This window comes from Denticeps clupeoides, chromosome 19, assembly GCF_900700375.1.
Source record: "Denticeps clupeoides chromosome 19, fDenClu1.1, whole genome shotgun sequence".
Taxonomy (NCBI): domain Eukaryota; kingdom Metazoa; phylum Chordata; class Actinopteri; order Clupeiformes; family Denticipitidae; genus Denticeps; species Denticeps clupeoides.
Window position 1 is genome coordinate 7,666,399 of NC_041725.1, and position 26,962 is coordinate 7,693,360.

A 26,962-nucleotide genomic window follows, 5' to 3' on the forward strand; every position below is an offset into this window, starting at 1 on the left:
ACGAGAAGGTCGCTCCTCCCGAGATCCTGGCTGTGCCCCCTGAGGAGGTCCCGGAGAGCCCAGAGAGGGAGCCAGACGACCCTCTCTTGTGTTTGTCTCTGTCTGTGTGTGTCTGTGTGGCATATGTGTCCGTATGTCGCCCCCACTTCCCCTCTTTGTGTCCACCAGATGGCGACCCAGCCGCGGAGCCGAACCCCAGGGAGGAGGTTCCTGACCCGAATGTGCTGGTCCAAGGCGAGGTGGACAAGCCCCAAGGTACCCCTAAGTCCAGCCGGGGGGGGTGCTCCCCCAAAGAATTTTTTGGGGGGGTGCAGTTCGGGTTGGGGACTCCTCCTGAGGGGAGGGGAGGTGGGGAAGCGATGGAGCTGGGTCCTCCGGTAGCCAGTGAGGAGGGCGGGGCAGGCATGGGCCTGCGTCTGCCTCCAGAGGGGTGGAGCGCCATAGAGCCCCCGGGTAGGCATGAGGACCCAGCTGGGACAGGCACGAAGAGGGCCTGCTTGTCCCAACGGACGCAGAAGGGGCTAGCCGGATGGTCTGGCAATGCCCCCCCCTTGGCACCAGGGCCGGGCAGCGAGAGGGGCTGCATAGTCCCAGAAGGCACCAGCCTGGGGTGCCTGGAACAGTCGCCGGAGGCTTTGGGACAATCTCCCTGCGCGGTGCAGGGGGTGACACAAGATGTGTCAGAGGGGACATGTGGAGACAGGGCCCACACGTACCCAGATGGATCGGCCCTGATTATTGTGTGCAGGTACGGGAGTCCGGGGCCGCCAAGCGGGACCACGCCGGGGAGCCAGGCCGAGGGTCCGGGGCCGCCAAGCGGGACCACGCCGGGGAGCCAGGCCGAGGGTCCGGGGCCGCCAAGCGGGACCACGCCGGGGAGCCAGGCCGAGGGTCCGGGGCCGCCAAGCGGGACCACGCCGGGGAGCCAGGCCGAGGGTCCGGGGCCGCCAAGCGGGACCACGCCGGGGAGCCAGGCCGAGGGTCCGGGGCCGCCACGCCTGACCACGCCGGGGAGCCAGGCCGAGGGTCCGGGGCCGCCAAGCGGGACCACGCCGGGGAGCCAGGCCGAGGGTCCGGGGCCGCCAAGCGGGACCACGCCGGGGAGCCAGGCCGAGGGTCCGGGGCCGCCAAGCGGGACCACGCCGGGGAGCCAGGCCGAGGGTCCGGGGCCGCCACGCCTGACCACGCCGGGGAGCCAGGCCGAGGGTCCGGGGCCGCCACGCCTGACCACGCCGGGGAGCCAGCCCGAGGGACCGGGGCCGCCACGCCTGACCACGCCGGGGAGCCAGCCCGAGGGACCGGGGCCGCCACGCCTGACCACGCCGGGGAGCCAGCCCGAGGGACCGGGGCCGCCACGCCTGACCACGCCGGGGAGCCAGCCCGAGGGACCGGGTCCTCCAAGGGGAGGATACAGCAGGGCAGGAGCCCTGTGGTTGCCACCGTCCACCCCGCCGCCTCCACTGATGGTACTGTTGGGGCTCCGAGGACGTAGCCCTTGGAGGGGGGGCTCTGTCAGGATTGCCTGCAGCTGGGCTCCACACCTGACTTTAATCCTGACGCCCCATAAATGCCGGAAGTTTCCGCCCGTTCGGGGTCGCTGGCATTTTCGTGGACTCTGCACGAACTTGACCTGGTTTTGTTTTGAGTGTTTTGAGTTCTGGCAATCGCCACACGCCTACGGGTTAGTTTATGTTCGTAATTTAAGTTAAATTGTTTTCGGCCACCGCGCCATTGTTTATTTGTATTTCGTTATTGTTTGTTATAATAAAACCCCCTTCCCAGCATGTCAAACCTCTGCGCTTCCTTCCCTCGTAAGTCCGTAGTCGTGACAATCGCGCTTAATAATTATTATTTCTGTACGTCGAATACAACGCAAACGTGTATTTATGAAGATATAAAAAACATATCGTCTGTATTTTTTTTATTTTACCATGATTATCTCTTATTAGGCTGCGGTTAGTGATGTGGCCTCACACCTCCAAAGTCACACCTCCAAAGTTGGACTCAAGATCGCATGCTCGCCCCGTGTGGTTTCTCCGTGTACTCAAATTTCCTCCCTCTCCCCATCCAAAGGCATTGGTTGCTCTGAAATTGACCGTAGCTCAGAATGCCACCATGAGTAATAGGACTAAGCAGTTAAGGATAGTGACTGAGTGTGAGCAAGTGAGGGTTTTTTTCTCTAGAACCTTCTGCGCTATGAATGAGCAACATTTGAGTGATGACATTTATTCTTCCACCCACAAAAACTACTAGCTGGGAAAAAGCAGTCAGTTTACTTCTCCTTTCCATAAATTCATTACACCTAATGTCTCTTCATTAGTAGGGGATGCGACACAAACCCTACTTCCTTTAGTCGCTTTACAACGGGCAAAACATCAACACAGTCATCTGCCTAATACCGTACCTAATTAGTACAGAATTACAGTGCTAATCAGACACACTAATGAAGTGGTATTTTTTCTTTTCACTTCCCTGATCAGTGCCAGCAGTGGGCTGCTGGGGGAGGGAGTGATGTTTGTGATGTTTCTGCACACGCAGAACAAAGAGTGGATTATAGAAAAAGTCACCCTCTAGCAAAAGAAAGAAAAGAAGGAAAGAAAGAAGTGCTGTTGTAACTATGGCGACACACTCTTCCCTTTGCCACTGGTGACCTCTCATAGGCCTTAATGAGGTCACCTCACAGCCACACACAGTGACTTTCTGTTCAATTAACACACTGGTGCCCACATTTACCTACAACCTCCTTGTGAGGAGGACAAATGTAAAACGAAGGATTTGTCACCCTCAGAGACTAATGAGGCCTGCCTTAATAAAAATTCTTTAGTGCCATATAGGGGCAGTGGTGGCCTAGCGGTTAAGGAAGCGGCCCCGTAATCAGAAGATCCGCCAAGGTACCACTGAGGTGCCACTGAGCAAAGCACCGTCCCCACACACTGCTCCCCGGGCGCCGGTCATGGCTGCCCACTGCTCACTCAGGGTGATGGGTTAAATGCAGAGGACAAATTTCACTGTGTGCACCGTGTGCTGTGCTGCTGTGTATCACATGTGACAATCACTTCACTTTCACTTTATATATCACAATCTCCACTAGGCATGTGACTATAGGGTGGTATTAGCCTAGTGAGTAACACACTAAACCAGACGACTACGAAGTCACATGTTCAAACCCCATTTACTACCATTGTGTCCTTGACCAAGACAATTAACTCAGGGGGACTGTCATTGTAATTACTGATTGTACATTGTTCTGGATAGGGGCGACTAATGCCTAAATGCCTTAAATGTAAATGCATGTCTGTGGGAGTTTACAAATATGTATAGAAATGCATTTGCCCAGAATTACCGCATTGCCCTCGTCAAACATGCATTGACTCACGCATACACAATGTCTCTGTTATGTGCGTAGGTGGTCTGTGCTAACTGGAGGTGACATTAATCTGGTGGGGGATGCTGATGTGACAGGCAGAGCATCACATCCACTCACATCACTGCATGACACGGAGAGTCAAGTTATTAAGAAAAAAAACCCAAACTCCCAAACAGAAGCACACAAATACACAGATGATGGATGATGATCACCTCAGAAGGACAGTAAAACATCCCTAGATAATATGCCAGGTCCAAAAGGGAAAAAGAAAACATTACATGGTGTGGCTTTGTGACTCACCTGTGTAGGCCATGTTCTTGGGGTTGCCATATGGAGTCCCGGGCTGGACGGGACTATAAACTGGGTTCATAGTGGAAGACAGTCTATTCTTACTGAAAAGCAGGTAAAAAGACAGAGAAACAGACAGAGACAGAGAGAAAATGGAAAAAGGTGAGTTTCAGCTCATTTCATCAAAGTGGATCAGTAATAAGCAAAACACAAACAGCTCAAATGAAACCAAAAAAGACATTTTTTCCCCCTGAATGTAGTGTCGAGTTTCTCCCGATTCTACTTGTATTAGGTCTGTAGTATGTCTGCATGCGTGTGCTTTGCACACGTGCACGTCTGTGTGAGAGGTGAAGACAGCAGGGACAGAGAAAGGTCATGGAAGTTTGGTTTAAGCCCTCAATTTGGGATTACAAACTGATGAGGGACCTGAGGATGACCTTAGACCTCAAACCAGCTCCAACAAACACAGCAGGCTGACACAACGTCTGACATTTGCACACACAAATGCATAAAGAGTGTGTGAGTGTGTGTACATGTTGGTTGGAGCGGTGAAGCTGCCATTAGTCTTCCAGGGATGCGACAAATCGAACACAAGGAAAGTTAAAGAAGACACGTGACATTTTTATACATCCAACCTACAATTCATCACCCCCCCCCCCCCAGCCTGTCAAATAAAACCTGTTACTGGAAGTTAGCGATTCAAAGAGAAATCAAGGTTATCAACATTTTGCACATGCGCCCTGGGACTGCACTGGTCGAAATGTCCCGAGGAACCACTTTGTGCATGTTTGCCCGTGTGTGTATGCTTTGAATAATGTTCAGTTCAGAGACTGGGTGGCCTTATCAGACTCTCCCAGGCACAACCTTCATTTACTGTAGGTCACAAAGTAAAAAAAAAAAAATAAAAAGGTGCGTGTGTGTGCAGCAGGACTCACCTTCCCACCAGAGATCCTACACTACGACCAAATTACTTTCCCCCAAACTGCCCACCCACACCCCGGCAACCTGATCAGAAGTGTTGAGACAGTAGAGAGCAACATGGAGCAGTACTGAGACAGTGGAGAGCAGCACTGGAGCGGTTAACGGGTGTCGAGGTGGCTACACTGACCTCTTCAGGCTCTGACTGCTGTCTGGTTGGTACAAGAAACTGAATTTGTCAGTGGGGTGCCCGCTTGCCATTCTCTGTGCGGGTGGGGTGGGGTGGGGCTAATGGAGGAGGAATGGATATGCAAATCTGGAAAAAAATAAGATGGGAGATTTAAAAGAACAAGAGGTCGTGAATATACCGGCAAGAGCAAAGCAGTGCAAACAAAGCAGGCAAAGCAATGACAAACAGCAGCAAAGCAACATGAACAAGCATACAAGACATAAGGAGAGACAGTGAGTGAGATATATATATATATATAGAGAGAGAGAGAGTGTGAGAGAGAGCGAGAAAGAGACAGAGCAACACACAGCAGCCCAGGATAGACTCAGATTTGCAGAGTTCCAGCAGGTTGGGATGAACGCGGCCAGAACAAAGCCCCCACCCACACGCATCTAGAGCAGCTCCGAGCCTGAAACCCACCACTGCGCCCCCACTCCACCGGCAACTGCCCACCCCCAGCCAGCAGCCCCGGAGCCATCGATTACTAACAGCATGTGTGAACGTGACAGAATGACTGCTAATGTGTGTGTGAGCGTTCTGGCGCAATAAAAACCGTGGCTACATGGATACCGGGAGGGGTGTGATGCAAGTGGGGCTTGCAAGAAGGCTTGTGAGATGGGGAATGAGGTTAAAGGAAGGCATGAGAAAAAAAAAAAGCGAGCGCGCACACATTAACATCAGCGTACATGCGAGTGTTTATTGGTCGGCTGGGCTCAGTGTTCTGCTCCCCGCACTCCGGAGTGATTAATCAACTCCTGACAAGATCACCTTCTGCTGTTTGTGCTGGAGGAAGGTGACCCACACCCACTACCCCGACCATTTTTGCAAACAGAAGGGATGCACACCGTATCTGACGGTTATCAACTGATGAACATTTATACACTACATATTATATTATATTGTGTAATCGACAAGGACGATTGTGCATCAATGCAGTGGCAGACTGGTGCCTAGTAGCCTAGCGGGTAACACACTCGCCCATGAACCAGAAGACCCAGGTTCGAACCCCACCTACATCCTTTGTGTCCCTGAGCAAGACACTTAACCCTGAGTGTGTCCAGGGGACTGTCCCTGATTGACTGTCCCAACTACTGATTGAAAGGTGCTCTGGTTAAGGGCGTCTGCTAAATGCCGTAAATGTAAATGCACAAGATTTAGTCAAGGTCTGTACTATTTATTTATTTTTACAAATCAGTGGAATTATGGCAATTTATCAAAATAGGCAATAAAATATTTACAATACATAGATTATTTATTTCTGAATTTGAGATTATATTTCACTGTATTTGAATTTGAAAAAATAACAATATGGACAGAAAATTGATGGGATGCATCAAGATATTAAACTGTAATATATATGTACACCTTACCTATAAAGTGGTAACATTAATTTCTACCAATTTAAGGCCATGTGTCAAATGCTGCAAATGTCGCACTTTCTGCATTTATTGTTCCATTATTTGTTGTACTCCAAACACTGGCACACCTTACTGGTGAGAGTTGGTTTAGCTGATCATCTGAATCAATAATTTCCAATGTTTGGGAACCCCCGTTGTGGACTGAACCATATGGTTTTCGTCTATTTTGAAATTGCTGAGCGTTTCTGGACTAGATAGGACCAAGATGCCAAATGGTTGGTGTGAGGCATTGCAGTGTAAAACTCTACTCCAACACTGTGTAGTGTGTAGTAGTGTAGATGGCTCCTGTAATTAGCAGCTTATTCGCTGTTGCTACAGTTACACATGGAAAAGTGTGACTCAGTCACGGATTTCTGGCAACACTTCAGATAGCTTAACCGAGTTAATTACAGCGCATGCTTTGAAAAAAATACTGCAGCAAAAACAGATCCACATATGAAGTGTCATCTGGAGTGCTGTTTTCCACAGAATAACCCCACAATTTATACAGATTGGAACATACTGCATGATACAGCATGTAGTACAGCAGGGAAAGGCCCGTGAAGAACGTGAACTTACCAGCACCATTGAAAAATGGGAATACCCCACAAAACCAGAGATCTACAAATCACAAAAGCAATCAGCCTGATTCATGGTTTTCCTCCAAAACTATTGCTGCATATAACCATTATTCTGTTGATTTAATGTAATTGTTTTGTTGATTGGTGAACTTCTATAGGGCGCTCTCCTCCTCATACGCATTTAAAGCTACAGACACCGAAAAAGGCGCGTCCTGGGGAAATATCATTGTGGGATTGTATAAAAGTGGCTGTAATTCTGCACCAAGAAAAATAAACCCTAATAAATGAACAAAGAAAAAAATATATGCACAAAAGGTTTCTTCGTGAAATACAGCTTTGCATCTAGGCCTGGACAAATCGGACAGAAGGATGGTGGATGGAGTCAACAAAAACGTTTCCACCACGACAGCCTCATCTGAAATAACGCAGCAGCATCATTTGATTCCATGATTCTGGCGATGACCAGGGTGGTACAACTAGGTAAACAAGAAATGCATTAGTAAACTAGTTGGCATCTATTTTAACGATTGATTATAAGCTGTTGTGTGGTTTAGTTCATCTCCTGTAGAATATAAAATGAAGAAAAAGCTGAACGAATGCAACATTCATGTCAATATCCACATCTTCACTCTTAACCCTTCCTGTTCTCGCAGAAGATACGGATTTTTTTCCAATCAAGAACAAGACCAGCAATCTGTCAGGATAAGAGTGAGCGAGGTGGGAAGGCGAAACCCTCAAGCCGACAGACCAAACCTATAAATATACATCGAGCCTTCGTCCACGTCCTCTTCCTCCTCCTACGCACACACGCACAGCCTGCACTGCATACTCCATGAAGCCTACTACAGAGCAAAAGAACAAGCGCCCTTGGCAAACGTATCTCCGCTAATAAAGCCAACGTGGACTAATCAAGTAGACGCTTCCATCTCCTTTTTTCTTTATTCGGGAAAGCACAGAAGCCATACTTTGCCTGGTTGGTATCAAAGTGACGCACGCTTTTGTGTTCTTCAAGGTGGTGTTTTTAAAGAGGGGCTCTCGCCCAGGCTCCATGCGTCGAGTGGCAGCGACGCAAAATGGCCGCTCAATCTCTTTGCATGAGAATACAAATAAACTTGAGTGTGAGGTTTTGCCGGTCTCTTTCAGAAAAACCAGAGAAAAGCTGCCCTGAAAACATGGGATGCATGCAAGAACCAGTGGTACCATGGGCAAGATCAGTCTACATTTTTAAAAGTAAGGCGACAGCTCCTCTTCACAATTACAGATTATTACTGCAGTAACGACAAGAACTGGAATTTAAGATGTTATTTATCGTACAAGACACTGAAATAGAAAGTGTCTTCTTTCCATGTCTTCTTCAGAAATCTTCCGAAACGATCACCTCTTTATTTGAAACATTAAACAGTGCTTGCTGTACTGCAATGGTGGTTTTCAGATCAAAGCATGTAGATTTGCTGCTAAACTGTGGACGACATGTCAAAAGTCATTGTACGTAACAAACGAATTGTAAATCTTGCATCCAATATTTCTATATAATTTCTTACCCTCAAACATGAATTTAGAAGCAGTTTCTTGTCATTGTGCATGTATAAAAATACAATAAAGAACCAATATGCACGTGATATGTAGTAACATTAGTGAAGACTGAGCAGCTGGGCGTAGTAAAACCCGGAAGTGCACAGTGACAGGCTGTAGGCTTTTTCACTTGGTTTATTGGATCTGCAGTCTTTTTAAGACCTTTAAACTGTGGATATATGATTCATAATTTTTTTAATGATATTTAAGGCCTTACATTTTGGAAAATCCAAGTAATCCGGGTAATTTCTGTCTTTAGCCCCGCCCCCTCACCTTGGGGAGCTCTCCATTAGGTGCACGTTTATCTTAATTTGACCAATGCTGAAACTCAAACTATATTGGCTGGTGGCAATGCAATTTCGCCTACATGACCTATGATTCGATTTGAAGTATTGTCCTACTACTAAATAAACTAGTCCATAAGAGTGCATGTTGACTAATGTGCTTATTATTAAACCAAACTAAAATCAGAAGTAATTACATCGCATAGCAACACAAAGAAAAGAGGAGCGAGAGCGCATAATGAAATGCACTTGCGTGTGGACTGCAGGTGGAGGTGGGCGGTGTAGCAGCGTCTCTGTGATCTGCGCCCCTGCTCTCTTATTCTCTTCGCCTTCGCCTCTGCTTTTCCCTGCTTCCTTCCTCCCACACAATCAATAATCACCTTCCTCTCTCCCTCCGCCTCCACCTACCTCTCCCCCTCTCCCCCTCGTTATGAGGGGAGAACAATGCTGCAGTGACCTTGAGCTCTTCTTGCCAGCTGGCGCAAACGTTGTGGCGGCGCTGCAGTTACGCAACGCGTCAGCCATTCCGAGGAGGCGCCGCTTCTACATGGCCTCCGTAATTACCCGCTCAGCACCCCAAGCCGGCCACGGCACCCACTTCGGGTCGGGATTCTGGTCAAACGCTGCGTTCTGAGAGGTCGCCGTTCGAACGTCGGACTCTGCAGGGCAATTACGGTGCGGCGCAGCCATGACCGCCAAATTTAAATAACAATCATCCTCAGATGTAGTTTTTGTGACATGAGGTAAACTGAAACAAATAAAAGCACGTCAACTCCAACAGGATAATTATGTGAGTGTGATCATAATTTTCGTTTCTCAGCGGTATTCTTGAGATGCTGTGCCTTGCAAAAATCTGATCAAATGAAATGAATTATCTCTAGACCGGTGATGTGGGTTATAAACAGCATAAAAATATATAATCGTGATGAGGACATGTCCTTTCATATACAAATAAGTAAAAATGTCTACATATTTATTTGGCAGCAGATGTTATCATAGATGTTTGTATAGTATTTATGATGCAAGCGGGCAAACTGAGTTACCCCTAGATTAACGACTAATGCAATTCCAGGCATTTGTTACCAATTTCATCTTATTTCTTCTGCAACTCTGAGATACCTTCCTTAAGGACAATGACATTATGAATGGTTATATAATGCTACAGTGTGTGTGTGTGTGTGTGTGTATTATATATATAAACACATGCACACACTCATTCTCCAGTAAATTTTAAATGATGTGAAATGCAGACAATAAAGAAATAAAGAAATGCCTGGACATGCCGAGGAAGAAGGATGCACACGCACAACGTCACAAAACAGGGGTTTAATACATGGTAGACAGGACAAGGGAAACATCACCAAACAATGACCCGACGGCGAACAGACACGAACAGGGCAGCTTTATACAATTATACACAGGTGAACACGATCAGGAAACATTACATGCGACCAACATAAAACTAGCCCCTGCGGGACCGGATCAAGACAGATATGTTATTAGTACTGGTACCTTCATAACATGATCATTGTGAATTTCAGGTTTAATTAGAGTATCGTGCCAAGTTTTTTGGCAGGGTAACAATTATTGTCATCAGGAGGCTAATAGAACATTTGTTTGAGGTTTATATGATGTTAATGATGTTTTTGTTAATCATTGCTGTAAAAGGAAGCACCACTAGATGATGCCCTTGAGATTTTTAAAAGCTATTTTTGTTACATTGATGAATCAAAAATATGTCAAGAAAATAGTATGACGATCAATAAAAGAGCAGTGTTTAATGACATCACTAACTAAACCTCTCTTCTGCAAAAGTGCAACCGAAAACACAACAAAAGCATTTTATTTCACGTGTCAGTGAATTGCACCACAAAGCTGGTGTTCTGGAATGCTGGTACAGAATGTACGAGCTGAATTGCCCAGAATTGCGGATAATGGCACTGGGCAACAACTGAACATAGCATTTTAAATCAAGTAAAAGTTGAAAATGCCTCACTCATTTCTTTTCTCCATCACCAAATGGTACCCTGAAGAGGTCTGTTCTGTCCCAATAAGTCACGGCAATGTCCGGATTTTTTTATGCTTTATTCCCCAAGCGTGAAAGATATTTTCCTGCCTAATTAGCTGGCAAACCACACTTGTGTAAAAAAAAGCACCTGCCTTGCAACCCACCGCTGTGTGTGTGTGCCGACTCTGTTCCAAGTCATCAGTGTGAGACGAGTGGAGTGTGAGGAGCTACCGCACCGTCTGCTACCCGTCTACAACCCCCGTTACACCTGCCAAACACAAAGGGAACAGCGCCGAGGACGTTTTCGAGGGGAACGCGCGTTTTGTTACAGTTCCATGCGTTCTCAGACGCATGCACTGCATTTCTCTTGAGAACACTTCCATGCTCGCAGCATTGTGACTAGTGGCTGCGCTTGTCAGTTCAAAACCCAGATTTCATGACTTTTCAACTTTTTTTTTTGTCCACGTAGACATGGACAATTTTTAGAGAATAATTTATTTTTAAGAGTTTCTATATTACTACCTAAAAAATTTGGACTATTTTAAAGACAAGTCAATAAGACTTATGCTGGGGGCATCAGTAGTTGTAACTAGGTGAGGGAATGTTTAAAACTTTTATTTTATAGCAGAAAAACAATGGGAGAAACTGAGTGTTAAATGTCTGCTTTTGAAATTGTGAAATTGTACTTTAATTGATATTTTTCCTGAAGTCATGAAGAAATGGGCCTGAAATTACATTCATTGAGCGTTACGGAATAAAAATATTACTGACATTGTTATTGAAAACACAGTATTTTATTGTAGTGCCTGATCCTCTGTAATCGCCACTCTTAATTATGGTATGTGCTCATCATTGTGGGACAAAGATGTTTGGAACGCAAGATATGGGCAGATGTAGCATAAGCATGCTAGCTACAGCTAGCAGGTACTTCCAAAATCGTGCACCATGCTCTACATAGCATTGCTTAGCATCCTTTTATGAGAATAAATAACAATGTCTGTCCTGTTTGAGGGCAAAAACGAGGAAAATGCGAGCTGGATTTGAACCACACAGGGAAAAAGCTGTCGGTCATTGTTGTTGTCTGCATTGCATCGTGGGATATTTGTGCTAGCGTACCATCTAGTGCTTGTATTCTCAAAGTTCCCTAAAAATAGTACGACCTTTGCGATACAATAAGAGTATGTATGTAATGGAAATCCCCGGCTCTGACGTTACTTTTGTGGAATTAGTCAGCTAGCTGCCAAGGCTAACATAATTATTATACCTAATTTAGCTGCACTTTACGAGTTTGGAAAATAAAACATCAAAATCTCTATTCCCAAAGAGATGAGATGAGACCTGATTGTATTTCCTTTCTCGGGGCCTGGACCACAGGGATGGACTGTTCTTCGCTGCGACTAACTAGGAGGACAGGAGAGGAACGGAGAAGAGAAGAGGAGGCCATCTAGCCATCTGAGAAATCTATTTGCTTTCCATGGGGGGAGGGTAAAAAGAGAGAGAGAGAGCGAGCAAGTGAGAGACAGGGTCCATAAACACACAGATTGCCCATATAATGTGAAGTGGATGTGTGCTCACACACACACACACACACACACACACACACACACACACACACACACACACACACACACACACACAGCCGCTTTCCCTCCTCCATCACCGCCATTTACAGGCCGGCCATCATTTATCACCCATAAATCTCACTGCGGTAAGAGATTCTCCTGCTCTTTCTCGCTCGTTTCTCGATCATCATTTCTATACCACTTTGCCTTCTCATCAGTGTCTAGAGGAAAGACGGACAAAAGGCTGACAAAAGACGACAGTCCCGCACTCGCTCCCTTGTTCTCGTCTCCACTCTGCTTTGCCCTACATAAGGACTGAGGCCGCTTGATGGAGAGCAAATGGAGAAGTTTTCACTCTCAGGTGTCAGGATGGGTTTCACTCGCGTGCCATAATTGCCTCTGCTCTATCCTTTGGGCCAGCACACACGCACACACACACACACACACACACACACACACACACACACACACACAGTGAGAGAGAATGTTGAAGCAGTGAGCAGCAGGCAAGACATTTTAATAATTCAGGTAATGACAGTAGGAAGAAGTGAAACGGGCCCTGCTGGAGTCACTGTGTGTGTGTGTTTCGGCACAGTGGGGACAAAACGGGCCCGTGGTGGGTCCCCGCTGTGTAACCCCTCTACACAGTAGGACCAGGACAAGCTAACCTACAGCTGGGCGCAGCTACAGCCAATTCCACAATGTCAATGCATTCAACGGATACCAGCCCGTCAGAGAGGAAAACACAGACACACATCAAGCAGAACAAGATGTGAACTTTTAAACAGAACGAACACTATTGGTGTAATTTATGACAGAGGAAAAGAATATATTCATGTACATTACATTATACATACATACATATAATTAAAAATGCATGCCCACATGGGGCAACATACTGTATTGATAAAATGTGTCAGGTATTAATTCATTTGGACCATTTTAAATGCAATTAATGCTTTGGTCAGCAGGGGCTGCTGTTAATTTTGAGGCCATTCCCTGATGATGACAACGATGATGCATTTGTTAAAAAATGTAAATATCTAACACATTCTAATGAGTAGTAAGAACACAACATGGATTTTTTTGCCCACCTGGGGCTGACAGGAACTTCTCAGACAGCAGCACTGGGCAGAAATGCGTTCTGGTGCATTTAACACCCACATAACTTAACAGGTCGGGTGGCCAGAAAGTGACGCTAATGCAATATCTCCCATATTAAAAAGAAAAGCATGCACGGCCCTCCAGCCTCTTTCGTCAGAGGTGTCCATGGTGACCATTTCATCACATTTGACAAATGCAGCCTTCCATCTGATTTTTGCACACCTTCCATGTTATAATTGCACACATTCTAATTCAATAAGGAAAGCGAACCAACTGCGTCCTCAGTCAAACCCACCCTGACAGACGATGGAGAAGAAAAAGGAGAGAGAGACTGAATGAGAGAGTAGTATAATAGGAGCTTCAGGTCCAGATCCCTTTTAAAGTTTTAGGACAGTCATTTCATTTGTAGGGTGTTGTGTAGACCTGTTCAGAGGGGATTCTAACAACACATCTTCTTGATTACTTTATTTAAACTTAATTTGATTTACTTTCTGACTCTCAATAAATCTGCATAACGACTTCAAATTTTCATTTATTTTGTTATCATCTCACAGTTGCTCAAGACACACAACAATCATGGCAAGGCATTCTTTACGTTAGTGGCACAATTTATTTCATTTGTTAACGAATATAATCAGACAATTTGTCTGCCAAGCATCGTAGTTCATTAACAGGTCACGGTTGCCAGGCAACATATGAGCAGAAGCGGCATTTGAAAATAAGCCCTCGGCACATTAACGTGCATTCCAGCGAAATATGATCACAGGTGTTCATTTTCCAAAACAGATGTAACATATAAGGGCTGTATTAATTGTGTATTGTTGCATTTTTTCACGCGCACGTTTAAAAAATAAACTAAATTAATTAAAAGCTGAGAAGCTATATTTGTGCTGTACTAACTATGCAACTCTTTAGACTTTACTCTTTAGACAGCAAAAAAAATATATATATACTTTTCAAACACATACTTTTTTTTCCCTACCGATAACAAGGGAAATGCCCCAACTTTTACAGAAATTTAATGTTAGGCTCCATCGACTATGCATCAAAAGCAAGGAGCACACACACATGGCGGCACAATAAGCCAGCTCCTCCCTGCCCTGCCTCTACATTACCCTGAATGAACTTTGAGTGGAGCTTAAGGGTCTGTGCTGCCCTCCCCCCCAAAAAAACGATTGTTTTAACTGACCCGTGAGTTCTTTTTTTCTCACTGTCCCCCCCCCTCGCCAAAAAAAGCCCCATTCTTACCCAAAGCCCTCCTTTCCCTCAGCCTCTATACCTCTGTGGTGCAAAGGCCATTGTGCTCTCAACAATTGAGCAAAACCAACAGAGATGCCTGGACAGCTTTCACACCCAGGTCCTTCCACCACGGCGGGGGGCGGAACGAGGGATGCCCCTCGCATTCACTCATCACCGCCAATCATGCCGCCTCCTTTTCTGCAGCGCAACACCTTAGTCTTAAAGAAAACGGGAGGGGGAGGAAAAAAAAAAGAAGAGAGAAAGCAGGAACGTTGGCGTTCCTTCATCTTCCCCTCCCCCACACATCGACCCTTCCATCCATCGGCGCAGAACGCGCGCCGCTAAATTAAAAGCCGGCTCCTGCGCCTCCGGGACGCGTCCATCCGAGCCACGGGCGGCCTTCTCTTCGTTTCCAGCTGAACGTTCGTTCTGTTTAAATATTACAGCAAGCTTAATTTGCCACAGCACCACGAGAAAAGGAAGTTCTGCATCAGTAAAGCGCCTTCGTACGAATGTGACGACGGAAATATCTCATTGCTCTTATTATTTAGCTGTTTTACGTTTTACAGCGACGCAGCTATGTTTTCCGACTAGCGTTTCTATTATTATGGCATTTTTGTTGGAGAATCAGTATGCTGATCATGCACGACTTTACAGAGGAGAGAAAAATGGCCAGGAGTGGCTCTCACCGACACAAGGCCGACTTTACGTTCACTTTTTTTATTCCCCCCATAAGCTCATTTGACACGATAAGACTCATGAGTGCACACAAGCAATCGACCTGACCGCGATCGCATCTAACCCAACATCCTGAATCCGACAAAGCCCAGCAGCCACACCGCTACCATCTCACAAGCAGCCGCTGATACAGCAGGACCGCGAGAGTCCCGCTCAGGGTCAATGTCATGCTGATCCAGCCCATGCTCACGCAGCAGAGCAGGAAGGACGATGTGCGGGGGGACAGAGGGACATTTGATGAGGGGCTCCTGGTGGGTCTTAAGGTACTCGGCATGAAGGGATCAAATCAACTTATTATAGAAGGGAACACAAAAACGGTGATGCGCAAGCAGGTTACCTCTGCTCAAAACGGATTTTACTGTCAAAAAGCTTTCATGGAAGATGCTTGCTAAACCAGCGCAATTTCAGTAATGTGTCATGGTCATGTGACCTTACATGATTGACAAATCAGCAAACAAATAAGCAAGCAGATTAGTCTACTACCAAAATAATCGTTAGATGTAACTCTAAAAGTTACAGCATACATATTAGCACTAGATATTATAGTACAATATATAACAAGTCATAAATGTTAAAAGAATTGAGTTGAAAGCTGCTATGTGATGTGCGTCATGTGGCGACCTCATTATGATTCAAATCATAGTAGAATGTTGTGTGTGTGTGTTTAACTATATAACCAGCCCTTGATGGTCTGACAAGCATGTCAGCCTTGCAGATCTTCAATCACTTCTGTTATTGAATTATTAATAATTTCAGACATTACTTAATAATGCGATCTCTGACTATAACTGTAGTAAATAAAACTGGAGTGATGTAAGAACGGGCAAACATCACACAGTAGCACTTTCTCCCGGGCTCTCACTCACCAGTAATGACGTGCGAGTTAATCCGAGACGATAGTGACCCACTTTTACTGATATTTTTTTTATTATTAGGGTATTAGAGGTAATTAATATGCGTGCAGGTTGGTAACCTTAGTTATTTAATGTTTGAGTTTCAAGGATCCTTCTTGTTTGACCTGTGGAATTGTCTTTACTGTATTAGATAAAAGTAAATGTACTGATCGTGTTAGTACTTATATAATTAGTAAGCATTTTTAATGCCAGTATTGACAATGCATGAATGTTGGTAGAAGCGGATCAAACCACAAACTCTTTGACGCACATTTCCGTCTGTCCTGGCTGTTGGTTTTTTTGACGGATTCAAGGCGCACAAGGCCGCCTGCCTTTAGTGCGAATCTCCAAGTGTTCGGCACACGGTTGACAATTACTAATAAGGACACGACATGCCACTCCATCACCCAGGTTTGACGCTTGACACCCAAATATAACTCTGTGTCAGCTATTGTGTCATTTGAGACGTTTTACTGAAAGACATTTCTACACTAATTACAGAACTACACTATTGTACAATAATACAATTTTACTATAATTTTCATTGACATACATTTTGAACCCTTGTTTCAAAATGGTTTAATGTTGGAGCACAAGGCACCATCTCATACAGCAGGGCCAACATCAACTCTCCTCTCCTCCTCCAATATCAACAGTATTCACCACGCTTGTATGGCACTGGACTGTGGAGGGAGATAAAAGCGGAACGCTACCTGTAACGTACCAATATAAATATCAATTTTCAGGGTGGCTCCACAGCCCCTCGTTCTAAACAAAAAAAAAAAAAGGGAAAAAGCCCTCATCCTTAATGGATAAAACCCCCGTCCTATCAGAGACCACGCAGGGCCAGGATCAGTCAGCAAGCCGGTGACATTCTAAAAGCTGAGGGCACAACTGTTATTTTGACGTACGTGAAGCGAAATGCGCAAACGTGAAACCTTAGATGGAAATATGAGCGTGCCGTGCATCCCTTGCAGAGCGATGGGTTTCATTTTTAGCCAAGTAGTTAAAAAGGAAAAAAAAGAAGATTGGGGCGACATAAATTTTTAATCTGGAAAATAAAAAACGTATTTATAGAAACGCATCAATCAACGTCGTACGACAATAGAGTTAGCAGTGGTGCGTTTCGGGCGTAATCGAAAAGGTACATTGTGGCTCCCTGTGTGGCCCCAGGTGCTACTACGGAATAAATATTCACGCCATATGACTCACAGTTCAGGTAGCGGGCGGGGCGGGGGGCCGGGAACCCTCCCGAAAACGAGCTCCAGCGCAGCCTGCAGTGGAAGCTGCCAAACAAACAAAGCCATCTGCATCTCCATAAAGGTGCTGAGTCTCTAATTCAGCCACCGGGGACGTTTCCCCACAATGCACCGCTGCTGTTTATCTGGGGAAACCAACGCACCCTGGGGGAGTGCATATCGCTTGCAGTGCCAAACAGTCTGCACGCGCGTGCAGATGCCCAAACAAATTCCCCTTTCATGCTTCTTTATGGTCATTAGGTGGAAGCGGCGCATTATTAAGGCCCAGGACATTAACACTTAATCCCGGTGATGGTGGAGTGGAAGCATTTCCGACGTTATTAGTCCTACATTACCAAATATATGACGACAGGACACCAAAATGAAGGCCAAACGCAATAAATTCTTCCACGCATCCCTTCTAAAGACATAGGTGTCGTTTTTAAGCAAAGGGCTGAATCAATTTTTAATCTTAATAAATCGCAAAATATATGACAGGAGGCAAAAAACTAAGGCCCAACGCATGTTGCAATTAATTATATCCAACAGAATGACGGATTGCACTGATATGGGTGCAGAACGTGTGACGAAATGCTCCGTTTTAACACAGGTACACCAGCCGGAATATCGGCTCTTCCCGTTACTAAACGAAAAGGCTACTGAAGGCCCAGGACGAGCAAACATTATTCAAGAATGAGAGATGGAGGAAGAAATCCTCCTCGTCTTGAATGAATGGGATTACTGTTGGATCTCAGGGAGCCAGTCATCGCCTAGCGTCCTCATTTTAATTCTTGGCGCTGCCACGACAAAGGACCACAAAGACTAGTTTACGGCAGATTCTCTCTCACGGCCGTCTCTCCGCACTCCTTTCCGAGTGCACGAGGGAAACGTTTTACCGAAGGATCAAAAGGACAAAAAGGATGGCGCCCGCAGACAGGTTACGCACCTCCACGCGGCGCGTGGAAACGGATCCAGATCAGAACACTGTAACCCTTCTGCAAGTTGCCAGAATGTGATCCACAATCTACACCATCTGTCACGTTAGTTCTCAACATACATCGGCGCAAGTATCATGAAAGTAGTCACAGACGCATCATCTATTAAGACTACAGTAAACAGATCGGTCTATATTAATAATATTAATGCTTTTAAGCCCTTGGTTCTCAAACTGTTGTACTCAGGCTTTTTTCATAATGGTATTTTTCATAATGAGAGATGTTTAAATTCGGTGTATAGTCTCTATTGCATCAACAGTGCTGACAGACAAAATGAATAATATTCTTATAAAGGACGAAAAAAAAAGCCTCTTATGTAGTTAGCCAGGCCTAAATACCTGTACAGTATTTAAGCTTTAGTTTACTTTAGTCTCTATATACATATCTATTTTTCTTTTATGATTAAACTATGGGGGGTCTGTGTGAAACATTATTTCAATACGCGGTATCCTGTGCATACTGTTGTACTAACAATAAACCAATATTGAATCTAAATCCCGGCGCTCAATGGTTTAGGCAACGCCGAGCAATCGATTAAATGACCAATCAACAAACATAATCTTTATATAATAACGGAAATGCATTATAAAGAGGTCTAACATGCCCTGATAATGTAACACTACTAAAAAAGTATTGTGTGCCATGGCAAACGATACAGAAGCAACAAAACATGGACTAAGACCGAAAAGCCGTTTCTATCCTGTCGCACCTAATCACCTTCGTACAACTTCAGTTTAATAGACACAATCTTGTGCAATATGCTTTTTTTAATGTGTAACAGGGTTTTATGCTGATTGACCGTTTTACCTCATTTTTTAATAAATATATTTATATATGTATCTTTTTACAATTCTTTGACGCTGGAAGGATTGCACTTAATTTCGTTGCCCCTGTACCAATGACCATAAAGACACTGGTTCTTATAATAAATTGGTATAATTTTTAAAAAAGTGTCCGTGTCCCCACCGGTAATAAAAACGAGGAAGCGCGTGGCTCCTTCAAACGGCCTCTTTAATTGACTCCTAAAAAGCTCCTTTATTTACTTCGGCGGCCTAATCAGTGAAGGCTTTCAGGCTGGAGAGAAGCCACAACACTGACAGGCCTGCTGAGACCTCTCTACCTTCCACACACACACACACACACACCCCTCTCCGAACTGATGAATGGTCTAATCCGCATCTGGGCTGCGTATAATTTCACAGATTTACCCTCATCATCGGCTCCTTCCTCATCACCATCCTCATCCTCATCCACCACCAGCCTCGGTTCTATCCTCTTACACGCGCACACACACTCACACACACACACGCAGAGAGAGAGAGAGAGAGAGAGAGAGAGAGAGAGAGAGGGAGAACGCGGGTGACAAGTGAGACAATGCCGAGCCTGGCGTGGGCCCTGCGTTCCGACGCCGCCGCACTTTCTCCCCCTTTTTTACTCCGACCGACTACCGTTCTCCGTCCGAGCCCCGCGTCCCCTGCGGGAAAAAAGGTGAGGAGAAGAGGAGAGGAGAGGAGGAGAGGAGGAGAGGGGAACCGTCTTCCCAGCTGCGCGGCGCGGCGTGGAGGGATGTGCGTCTCCCCGCCGTCGGACCAGACGCAGAAAATAAAGGAAAAAAAATGAAATCGCGCGGCACCATTTTGAGACGCGCGCGAGGAATAATAATAATAATAATAATAAGAGATATACTGTTTTTAAATAAAAAAAGAGAAGCCGCTGTCACGCACCCGAGTCTCGTGTCAGTAACACAGAACCGAGCCAGCAAAAAAAAAAAAAAAAAAAAAAAAAAAAAACGCAAAAAAAAAAAAAAAAAAAAAAAAAAAAAAGAGACGCAGAGAAAGGAAACGCGCAGCGGTTCTCCCTTCCGACGCGACCCGAGCCCGCTCACCTCGGAACAGTCGGGAGGGGAGGGACGGAAAGAGCGAGAAAAGAGGGGGGAAAGAAAGAAGAAACGTGAAATAAAACGAAAAGAGCCGGAACGCGGGACTCACCGATTTTTTTTTTTGTGTTTTTTTTTTTTGCGGGACGGGGACGACTCTCTTAATTCCTTCGCACTTCCCGTGCCGTCGGCTCGCTCCGGTTTTATTCTTTCTTTTCTCTTTTTGAAATAGATTTTTCTCTCGTTCTTTGCTGCGGCGAAGGCTGGCGATCTCGGGCTGTTCAAGCGGCGCTGGAAACACTGGCGTTCGCAGACACCGAGTGGGGGATGGGGGATGCCAGGATGGAGGGAGGGATGGGGAAACTGAGAGGGACAGCAGCGCGCAAACACGGGGGCGGGGGGGGGGGGGGGCTTCTCTCCCGGCCCCCGACGCGCCGTCCAATCAGAATCGCGCTTTTTGGGACATCCGCGCACGCCGGACCAATCGGCGGGCCGGTTACACGCGGCTCTTCCGCGGGAGGGGCGGGGGGCGGGGGTCGGAAAATGTACGCCGAGGAAAGCGACTGCGGTCCGGCCCGCGATAGAGGTGGGCATTCCGGATCTTTCCGGGGATCCGATTCACCAAGGAAGATTCTCTGTAGATTCTGCAAATGATGAATTAGTTTCGACATGAAAACATGAATCCAGCTCAACTTTGAACCTTTTTGTTTAAATTCAGCGTGGGATTGAAATAATATTAATACATTTTCGTTAAACCTGGTGAACGTGTTCTAATGTATTAACACACTCGTCGATGAACCAGAAGACCCAGGTTCAAACCCCACTTACTACCATTGTGTCCCTGAGCAGGACACATAACCCTCAGTGTCTCCAGGGGGGACTGTCCCTGTAAATACTGAATGGAAGTAGCTCTGGTAAAGATCGTCTGATAAATGCCGTAAATTTAAAATGTATTTATACATGTGTAACATATACACAACAATTAAAATATATAAAATGTGTAGAGTAATAGATATATGTCAGCTAGACTACTTATTCCCATTTGCCTAGAGTTAATTAGTCAGAAAACACCAAAAATATTGTTAATTCTGATTGTTAACTGTGGTTACTCGATTACAAGTTGCCTGCAGGAACTTTGGAGGGGAAACGAATCGTTCGCCGCCCGAATCGAGCTGGCTCGACTCGTTCACGAATAATAGAGCCAGTCAGAAAGAGGCGATTCGTTTTCGAGCGACTCCCCCGGTCCGGGCCAGACTTCGGTTCCCTTCCACATTCCGAGAGTGTCTCTCCGCACTGCGTAATGACGTTTTGTAGGCGATGGCGATTCCCCCCGGGGCGACTCGGCTCTCGCTCTTCGTTCTCTTGTTCAGGGACGGGATGGGAATGCTGAGCGAGCCGCCACTGCCTTGTGAAAAACAAGGTCACCAGATCGCGGGAAATTGACGGCGTTTTTGTACGCGCTTGAACAACAGTGTGTGGTCCAGATTGAACGCTGGCCACCGATGCAATATTTCAAACGTCGAACATACCACTGCAGCTATTGTTAAAGGATTTTTGTACACGATTGTTGCCGCATGTCGGGTTGTGTAACACGTTCTGCGTGGATTTTGTATGGATCGGGGCCCCCTGGCGTCCACAGTCGTTACAAACAGCCCTGCAAATGTCCACGCGACAGTGACAAAAACACGATATATGGTTAGATGTGACGTGTCTGATTACAACTAATTATAATATTGAAGGGAAAATACATGAGCCTCATTTCCACAATTCCAAATTTCTATAAACTTAGAATAATTGTGCCATGATACAAATAATGATTATACTATATTATAACATTAAACCATACATTGGTAGATTCTCACTGAAGGCATCAAAACTATGAATGAACACATGTGGAGTTATGTACTTGGCCTGGCCTGGCCTCCACAGTCACCGGATCTGAACCCAGTCGAGATGGTTTGGGGTGAGCTGGACCGCAGAGTGAAGGCAAAGGGGCCAACAAGTGCTAAACACCTCTGGGAACTCCTTCAAGACTGTTGGAAAAGCATTTCAGGTGACGACCTCTTGAAGCTCATCGAAGCTCATTGCCAAGAATGTGCAAAGCAGTAATCTGAGCAAAGGGCGGCTATTATGGAGAAACTAGAATATAAAACATGTATTCAGTTATTTCACCTTTTTTGTTGTATAAAGTATCTCATACAAAATAAAAAAATCTGAGTTGCAAAGCTTTGTATTTTTACTTTTTTTCCTGTTGAATTACATTAATTTAAGATGAATCATGGTGAAGTTGATATTAAAATGTACAATGTTTAAGATTTTAACCCTCATGAATGGGTGCATAATTAACACTTGCCTATTCCTGCTTCCAGCATCTTCATCTTCAGAAACTGTTCTGCTGCTGCTTAAAATTGACAGATGAAGTGATTAACATTGACTTTCTTGTAACAGTGGTACCCGTCAGTGCTTTCAACGTTGTTGATTGGTTTTTAAATGAAGTACCACTATGCATGATTTTTAACCTCCAGACCCAGTTTGTTGCAAACAGTATCCGATAGTGTGAGATTAAGGCCAAGCTTGAAAGGCCCATCTGCTCAGTTACTATCCAATTATATCCAATTATCCACCAGCACAACCAGTGCTTCTCTCCTCTTTTGTAACACGTGCCATTCCTCCCGAGTTCTGCTGACTTGACATGAACCATGAGTGCAAAGCTGCACTGGGACACTAATAAATTGATTGTATTACTGAAAGTGAAAGTGAAGTGATTGTCACATGTGATACACAGCAGCACAGCGCACGATGCACACAGTGAAATTTGTCCTCTGCATTTAACCCATCACCCTGAGTGAGCAGTGGGCAGCCATGACAAGCACCCGGGGAGCAGTGTGTGGGGACGGTGCTTTGCTCAGTGGCACCTCAGTGGCACCTTGGCGGATCGGGAATCGAACCGGCAACCTTCTGATTACAGGGCCACTTCCTTAACCACTAGGCCACCACTGCCCCCCCCCCAAAAAAAAAAATTAATCAGGGGAGAGCGCGAACGCAGTCCCCCACTACCAGAAATTATGCAGTCGAGATTCCCACATTTGGGGAATTCGCAGGGGTCAGCACAGCCGAAGTGCAATGGCTGAGCCTCGCCCTGGGTGAACCGCCTTCTTGATCACGGTATCTCCCCTGCCAGGTAAGTATGAACAAGAACCATTTCATTGTGATTGGCTGTAGATCTTTTTGTAAAACATCACTGCTTTACAAAACTATATATTATAAAAGTGAAGTGATTGTCACTTGTGATACACAGCAGCACAGCACACGGTGCACACAGTGAAATTTGTCATCTGCGTTTAACCCATCACCCTGAGTGAGCAGTGGGCATTCGAACCAGCAACCCTTTGATTACGGGGCCGCTTACTTAACCACTATGCCACCACTGCCCCAATATATATATATTTAGTCCCTGACAAAAGTCTTGTTGCTTATTTATTTTGTATAATGCACCTTCTATTAACTTGATTTTTAATTAATCAATTGATGTTAGAAATACCTCATATGAAAAGCTAAAACCCTACCAAATACAAAAATATGTCAGCAAATTAAGTAGTGGTGCCGTGAGATCAAAATATAATATCTTGAGCTTGAAGGACTGCATCCATTCGGTTTCACAAGGATTCATACAATTTATTGATGAAGTCATCAGGAATAGTAAAGAAAGCAGTCCTGTATGCCTCCCAGAGTTCATCAATATTTTTTGGTTTCATCTTCCATGCTTCCTCTTTCATCCTACCCCACACTAGCTCAATGATGTTCATGTCTGGTGACTGGGCTGACCAATCCTGGAGCATCTTGATCTTCTTTGCCTTGAGGAACTTTGATGTGGAGATGGAAGTATGTGATGGAGCACCATCCTGCTGCAGAATTTGGCCTCTTTTATGGTTGGGAATATAAAAGCTAACATTTTGTCAGGATTGACGGCACCTGGGGAGTCACCTTTGCCCAATCAGGACAGCTTTTAAAAGGCACCGTGAAGCAGCCGGTCGGTGCTGCAACATTCTTTTGTGGACCCTGCAATTGTGTAATGTTGTTTGAGTTATGGCAATCACCACATGCCTGTGGGCTAGTTTAAGTTCTCTCCTTTTTCCTCTGTTTTCGACCATCTTGCCTGGTTTTGTTTCTGTTTAATAAATGTCCCGCCTCTGCGCTTCCTTCCCCGTCAGCTCACCGGCATGACAGAATGTCGCAGCCCTTACCTAAAGCGCAGATAGAGAAGTGGGAGAGAGGACCGCGAGAGAGATCCAGACAGCGAGGAGTAAGATGGTGGAAGAGGGCGACGGGGGGTCACCAGCCAGCAATGCGCCTCTCCTGCTCCAGTTGTGGACACGCCTTCTCTCTGCCCGGACGTTCCCATGCTGAACGGCACCGCAGCCCCAGTGCCCCCGCCTGTTGTAGAGGACGTCTACCACCCTCCATGCCACATTCTCCCCACCATCTCCACCGACATGCCCAGCCCCCGGTGGGAGGTACCCATGGTGCCTGGAGCCTTCTGCGGAGCAGCAGGTACATGCCAGTCTTTTTTAACATCCTGTGGCGTGTACTTTGCTGCTCTTCCCTCACCACCATCCTCACACGTCAGACTGGGTCAGCATGGGGCTGGGGCGCAGCCCTTTGGCAGCGGGAGAGACAGACATGACAGGTTTTTCGGGACTTCCTAGAGAGACTGAGGGCAGAATTCGATCAGCCAGAACCTGAGCCAGGGATCGAGCTCTGCCCCACCACCACACCCAGCACCAGCCAGGATCCTGTGCAAGAAGACCCAGCATTGGCGGGATGAGGGTTGCGCCTCCTGAGATCCTGGCTGTGCCCCCTGAGGAGGTCCCGGAAAGCCCAGAGAGGGAGCCAGACGTCCCTCTCTTCTGTCTGTCTCTGTCTGTGTGTGTGTGTGCATGGTTTATGTGTCCGTATGTCGCCCCCACTTCCCCTCTTTATGTCCACCCGATGGCGACCCAGCAGCGGAGCCGAACCCCAGGGAGGAGGTTCCTGACCTGACTGCACTGGTCCAGGACAAGGTAGACAAGCCACAAAATACCCCTAAGTCCAGCCAGGAGGGTGCTCCCCCAAAGTTTTTTTTTTTTGGGAGGGGGGGGGGTGCAGTTCGGGTTGGGGGCTCCTTCTGAGGGGAGGATGGGTGGTGAAGCGACGGAGCTGGGTCGGCGCATGGGCCTGACAGATTTCTTGGTATTTCAGACAATTGATGTTGCCTTCCACCCTGCAGATCTCTCGCACCCCCCCACACTGGATGTAACCCCAGACCATGATTTTTCCGCCACCAAACTTCACTGTTTTCTGGGAGAATCTCGGATCCATGCGGGCTCCAGTAGGTCTCCTGCAATATTTGCAGCGAGTGTGGTGTAATTCAACAGAAGATTCATCTGAAAAAATCCACGTTCTTCCACTTTTCCAGCGTCCATCCTTTTAGCAGACTTTGGGCCTTGGCAAATGCCACACGGTTTTTCAATAGTCTTTTGTTTAGTTCTGGCTTCTGGGCACTGATTCAACCATGGAGGCCATTTCAAGACAGAATCTGACAAACTGTTCTGGTTGACACAGGGACTTCAGGTGACCAGGTCTCATGGAACTCTGCTGCTGTGGAAAATGGGCTGGCCTTGGATTTTCGAGCCAACGAACAGTCCTCTCCAGTCTCTCGAATGTTTTTGTTCCACGGTACTTGATGCTGAGACAAATTGAAGGTGTCTGCCACTTCAGCAGTAGATCTGGTCTTCGGCCTCTTGATAATCAACACTTTAGTCTCAGGGTGAATCTTAGCCATGTTTGCAGAGGTCTAGTTGCAGTTGATGTGAAGGTCTAGTGTACTGGGGTCGCTTTTATACAACTGAGACCTAATTGATCAATTTTTAGTCACAGGTGAAGCTCATATGACAAGGCGACAACACTTATGTCTTTGCAAAAATTGCAAAGCTTTGAATATTAGAATACTTTTTGACAGTTTCGTTTTGCACTGAAAAATTATTACAAAAACATACATATACACACACACACACACAAACACACACACACACACTCAGGCTCAGTTGTAAGTTCCTGTTGATCACTTGATCGCTTGATGTTTTAGATATTAAGTTGGTAAAACATTGCAAATAATTTTTAGAGTGTGACCTGCACCTACCATTCATTCCAAATAAACAGTAATTTTGATCATATAAAATATAATAAAAAACTTATTGGCTTCTTTCACTAAGTGAAGTCACAATGGATGATTATTGGCCTACACCATGGGCATAACCACAGATTGAAGGTATCTCTGAAGGTACGAGGAAGACACTCATCTTGACTCTTCTCGGTCTTGGCCCCTCAGTGGTGGAATGAACTTCTCCTGGAACAGCACATTCGCTGAGTATTTTCAAATGACCACGTAAGACCTTCCTCTTTAGAGAATAGTTAGACTAACTTGTAACTTTCTTATAGTCTGACTTCTGCAGGAAAAACTACAACAGAGTGAATAAAATGATTGTATTCATGGTAACATGAAAGCACGTTGTAAGTCGGCATCTGTTAAGGACGTCTGTCAAATGCCATAAATGTAAATGTAAACAGTCCTGAAGGTTTGTGCTGAACACTTTCTTATCATTCACTCATGATAATGAGCATCTTGTGAAGTGAC

At 45.9% G+C, this 26,962-nt stretch overlaps 1 protein-coding gene and 1 non-coding gene across 4 annotated transcripts in view; both read right to left on the minus strand.

The window, feature by feature from the left end:
* Positions 1-20,631, minus strand: part of fam168a (family with sequence similarity 168 member A) — a 34,773-nt gene extending 14,142 nt beyond the window's left edge. For 2 of the 3 annotated variants that reach the window (XM_028962561.1, XM_028962559.1), the window contains exons 1-3: positions 20,402-20,631; positions 4,764-4,889; positions 3,668-3,759 (exon numbers count right to left, since the gene is read on the minus strand). In XM_028962561.1, the coding sequence (XP_028818394.1) occupies positions 3,668-3,759; positions 4,764-4,834 (163 nt within the window). In that variant the 5' untranslated portion in view covers positions 4,835-4,889; positions 20,402-20,631. The remainder of the gene's footprint in view (positions 1-3,667; positions 3,760-4,763; positions 4,890-20,401) is intronic. The other variant, XM_028962560.1, reaches the window with a different exon arrangement.
* Positions 20,632-23,314: 2,683 nt separating this feature from the next.
* Positions 23,315-23,478, minus strand: LOC114769838 (U1 spliceosomal RNA). The gene has a single exon (XR_003743274.1). It is a non-coding gene; the product is annotated as a U1 spliceosomal RNA (small nuclear RNA).
* Positions 23,479-26,962: the final 3,484 nt, after the last annotated feature.